Source organism: Oratosquilla oratoria, chromosome 9 (assembly GCF_046742065.1).
Source record: "Oratosquilla oratoria isolate Oo_2021 chromosome 9, ASM4674206v1, whole genome shotgun sequence".
Classification (NCBI taxonomy): domain Eukaryota; kingdom Metazoa; phylum Arthropoda; class Malacostraca; order Stomatopoda; family Squillidae; genus Oratosquilla; species Oratosquilla oratoria.
Genome location: NC_134785.1, coordinates 3,162,418 through 3,167,417, shown reverse-complemented (window position 1 = coordinate 3,167,417; position 5,000 = coordinate 3,162,418). Strand labels below are relative to the sequence as shown.

The following is a 5,000-nucleotide window of genomic DNA, read 5'->3' as shown; positions in this document are numbered from 1 at the left end:
TCCATTATTTTCTATTCTTTATTACTAATTTACTTAATTCAACTATTCGTACATATTAATGAAATCATGTATTTATTTTTTGTTATTTATATCTTATCTATTTTTTGTCCTATATAGATGACGATGAATGTGATGGAATACCTTAGATACACTAATTTTATTATGGTTGACGTTAGACGATTTTATTCAAACGAATGAATAGAAATATAGAGAAGATTTTAAGTTGAAAGATATTAATTCCACCAATAGTGAATAAATACATACGTATATGTTTGTATGCAAATACATATATACTATCTAGTGTGTGTGTATTTGTGTGTGTGTTTGTGTGTGTGTGTGTGTGTTTGTGCGTGTGTGTGTGTATATGTGAGTGTGTTTCTGTGTGCGTGTGTTTGCTTAAGTTTATTTTCCTAATGTCGTATTCATGCATGCATACATACTTGCATACATATGTATACCATCTAGTGCTTGTGTGTGTGTGTGTGTGTGTGTGTGTGTGTGTGTGTGTGTGTGTGTGTGTGTGTGTGTGTGTGTGTGTGAGTGCTTAACTTTATTTACCTAATTGTAGTATACAGCATAAGGGTTATAATCGTAGAGTCCCGTCTTCAGGGCTATGTTCCCCTCCAATTGAATAAAATTGCTTTGCGACACCCAGAATAACCACACACAAGTCGAGACGCACCAAAGGGTCAGCCATCTTTGATGAATCCGGTTTTGATCTCGGAGCCAAGTGTCTGCGAGATGAGTCGATTGTTTCCATGTTTATAAAGGTGAAAGTGTCATATGTCAAAGGCTCTCATTTGTCCTTAAAACCTCATTTACACGGGGCAAGTTAAGAGGCAAGTCATGTGTGCAAGTTAGGTACTACAAGTTACTTGCCGTCTGTAAACATCTGCTTGATAAATAAGATTGTGCAACCTGCTTAATTTTCTTCGTCAAGCAGATGCTTACACAAGGCAAGTAACTTGGAGCAAGTAATTTGTACACTTAACTTGCCTCTCAACTTGCCCTGTGTAAATGAGGCTTAAGGTTCAGTGTGTATAGTCTGAGGCAAGATGGTCATACTGGAACTCTTTCGAGGACCAGTGATACTCTCGAGGGTAATCGAAGATTTTTTCTTAAATTTAAATAATAGAAATATATTATTAACTTCAGTATCCCGCTTCCACAAAGTGAGAAATGAGGAGTCACTTTAGGGCAAGTTCCGTCAGTTGCGACAATTTTTTTTTTTTTTTTTTTTTTTTTTTTAAGGCCGATGTTTGGGTCGTCTCCCTGCTTGGCCAAGGCTGTCGGGAACCCACACGACAAAGCACACAGCGCGTACCGGGAATCGAACTCACGACCACATGTTCATGAGTTCGACACGGCATTCACTGGGCTATCGCGCGGCATAAAACAGTGTTATTGCTCGCAATGACGATGTGAAACGAATTCACTCTTTGGAATTAAAGGTAAATGATAAAATGTCTCGCCTTAAGAGTTGAACATTCTTCTTCAAATATAAAAATTGTAGTAAAAGATACATTAAAAATGATAGAACAAATAAAGGTAATAGTAGGACAAAACTATTGAAAAAATAGTGAAGAAAATATCTTCATATCGTGGACCATTTTAGATCATTCCGTGAGCTTTGATATTTGCACCCCTCGTCTTACGGTTGCCTTCCACGACTCGAACAAGACCACAGAAAGGTCACCCAAAGACTGAGATTGTAAGCAAATGTAGTGAAAGTCCTGGTAGACTCTGCGGGACCTCAAAAAAAAAAAAAAAAAAAACGCGATCTGAAAAAAACTACCTGGAGGAACTTTCACACGTCGGCGAAGTCAGTCTAGTTCGAGATCGGAAACTGAGTGAAGTTCCACTGTGTGTGTGTCCGTGGGTCCTCACCATCTGGTGCTGTGCCTTTCTTCGTTGTCCCTGTGCTAGTCCCGTGTGTTCCCCGCTTGAAGAGACCCAATGTAGATCCTTACCCCCTTTGTTAAACTTTGATTACCACAGTCAATCAAGCCCATTATCAAGTTGACAAACAGTGGTAGCACAAATACATTATATTAATATTATATTCATTGACAAATGTTGATGTCATTTTAGACATCATAGTTCTTAAATATTGAATATGAAGATCTCAAATTGAGACCATTATCATTATTATATATATATATATATATATATGTATATAAATATGTATATATTTGTATATATATATACATCTATATATATATACATATATATATATATATATATATATATATATATATATATATGTATGTATGTATGTATGTATAATTTGTATTATACTGATATAATTTTTGTGACAAATTTCGGTGTCATATATTTGACATCACACTCCTAAAGTATACTTAAGAATATTTAAGATATTTTTCTCGATAAAGTGAGTTAAGGAAGGAATGTGATATGAGAAAGACGAGGGAATGAAAAGAGGAACAAAGAGATGGTAAAGAATAATAAGAAAACAAGAGAAGCTTACTAAGAGCTTATCCATTGTTGAACCTGTTGCTTTCTGAAGTGTGCTCCATCGACCTCCGGAAGACAACAAGTCGAGTGTAAGTGATGGACGCTTAAGTGTGCTCGACAAAATAACCAAAGTGTCTAGTCGATCAGTGTACCCAGAGCTATAGTAATCGATCTCTGTCGATCTGTAGCTGTGAACGACCTGGAGGAAGTGTCGATAGAGTGCACCCCACCCCCCAACACCCCCCCACCCACACAGACACATAGGAGTGTGCTCGGTGATCGGTTTAGACCAGAGATCGACCTGATCATTTGTCGATCCAATATGATTCTCGACGGATTTGACATGTGTGAAGCACACGACAGGTAAGGTGGATGATGATGCTGTGTTTGCACGGTGATGGTATTGGCGGTGCTAATGACGGTGGTAATGTTGATGGTGGTGGTGATGATGATGATGGTGATGGTACTGATATTGGTGTTGTTGATGATGATGTTAGTGATGACGGTGATGATGATGTTAGTGATGATGGTGACTTGGTGATGATGGTGGTAACTTGGTGATGATGGTGATAGTGATAGTGGTCACCACCACAGTCCCCATCCCTACTACCACCATATCACCTACCACCATAACTCATACCACCATTCTACCAATAATAATGAAGCGAACCTACAGTCCTAATCTTTCATAAGGTAACGACAGTGAATATGAATGGACTAACGGTTCTTCTTCTTCTTCTTCTTCTTCTTCTTCTTCTTCTTCTTCTTCTTCTTCTTCTTTTTCTTCTTCTTCTTCTTCTTCTTCTTCTTCTTCTTTTTCTTCCTCTTCTTTTTCTTCCTCCTCCTCTTCTTCTTCTTTTTCTTCTTTTTCTTCCTCTCTTTTCTTCATCATCTTCTTTTTCTTCTTCATCATCATCTTCTTCTTCTTCTTCTTCTTCTTCTTCTTCTTCCTCTTCTTCTTCTTCTTCTTCTTTTTCTTCCTGTTCCTTTTCTTCCTCTTCCTTTTCTTCCTCCTCTTTTTCTTCTTCTTCTTCTTCTTCTTCTTCTTCTTCTTATCATTATTATTATTATTATTATTATTATTATTATTATTATTATTATTATTATTATTATTATTATTATTATTATTATTATTATTATTATTATTATTATTATTATTATTATTATTATTATTATTGTTATTATTATTATCATCATTATTATTATTATTATTATTATTATTATTATTATTATTATTATTATTATTATTATTATTATTATTATTATTATTATTATTATTATTATTATCATTATTATTATTCGTCGTCGTCGTCTTCTTCTTCTTTAGCATCTTCTTCTTCTTCACCTTCTTCTTCTACTACTACTTTTCTTCTTCCTCTTCTTCTTCTTCCTCTGCTTCGTCTTCCTCTTCTTTTTCTACTTCTTCTTCCTCTGCTTCTTCATCCTCTTCTTCTTTTTCTTCATCGTCTGCGTTTGTTGTTTTAGTTTCTAATCAATTTTATTATTTTATTAATTTATTCATTCATTTATTCCTTTATTTATCTATTCATTCATCTTTATAGCCTGTTGACTCACCCTTCCTCACCGGATTGTACTTTATCCAATATTTCGTCGTCGCCAGACTAATTTATTCACTTTTATGACACCCTGTAGTCAACTAAAGGTCACCAAGGAATTGTACAGACGATGACGGTTCTAGGAAGATACAGTGTCAAACAAAATTGATAGACAACACACCTATGGATCGTGGATAAGTTGAAGACTTTATTTTTTTATTTTTTTTTATTGAAATAAAAAAATAGTTGTATTTAGATGAAGATTATCTTGATATTCTAGATTGTTTTATTGAGTTGTTTAAGTCTTTAAGTCTAATGCCTCGTTGAAGCAAAAAGAGTTTTTCTAGTTCATTTTCTAGGAACTTTTTTAGGTAATGTATTGATATCTAAGTTATTTATTGAATTTCCATTTTCGATCTTCTAATCAAAAATATGTTTTGCTTAATTATTTAGTTTGAAATATTTCGTCTTTTTTTCTTCTTCTTCGACTTCGTCTTCTTCTTTTCCTGATATTCTTAATCTTTTTCTTCTTCTTGATTTTTCCTTCTTCTTCTTCTTCTTCCTACTCCTCTTCTTCGTCATCGTATTCTTCTTCTTTACATTCTTTCTCTCTTTTTCTTCTTTTACTTTCTATTCTTCCTCCTCTTCTTCTTCATCTTGGTCCTCTTCTTCGTTTTCTCTGCTTTCTTCCTCTTCTTTCCCCTCCGCTTCTTCTTCATCGTATTCTTCTTCTTCATCTTCTTTCTCTTTTTCTTCTTCTTTTTCTTCGTCTTCTTCTTCGTCATCGTATTCTTCTTTTTCTTCCTCTTCTCCCTCTTCCTCCTCTTCTCCTAGTTAATGTGTTCATATCGCCTTAGGTTCCTTTAGTTCCTATATGTAATCAACTTCTGCCAAGTTAAAATGAACGGCCAAATAAAATGTGAGGGGCGGAGACTGGGGACTCATAAAAGGGGGAGGAGGAGGAGGAGG

At 34.9% G+C, this 5,000-nt stretch overlaps 1 protein-coding gene across 14 annotated transcripts in view; it reads left to right on the top strand.

Annotated features, from left to right (window-relative positions):
• The window catches only part of bru1 (bruno 1), a 228,053-nt gene that overhangs the window by 16,471 nt on the left and 206,582 nt on the right, over positions 1–5,000 (top strand). For 4 of the 14 annotated variants that reach the window (XM_076189807.1, XM_076189806.1, XM_076189801.1 and 1 more), the window contains exon 1: positions 2,589–2,838. The exons of 3 other annotated variants lie outside the window; for them this stretch is intronic. In XM_076189807.1, coding sequence (XP_076045922.1) covers positions 2,798–2,838 — 41 coding nt within the window. In that variant the 5' untranslated portion in view covers positions 2,589–2,797. Of the gene's footprint in view, positions 1–2,585; positions 2,839–5,000 lie in introns of those variants that run through there. 7 more of the 14 variants (XM_076189809.1, XM_076189808.1, XM_076189798.1 and 4 more) reach the window with 5 other exon arrangements.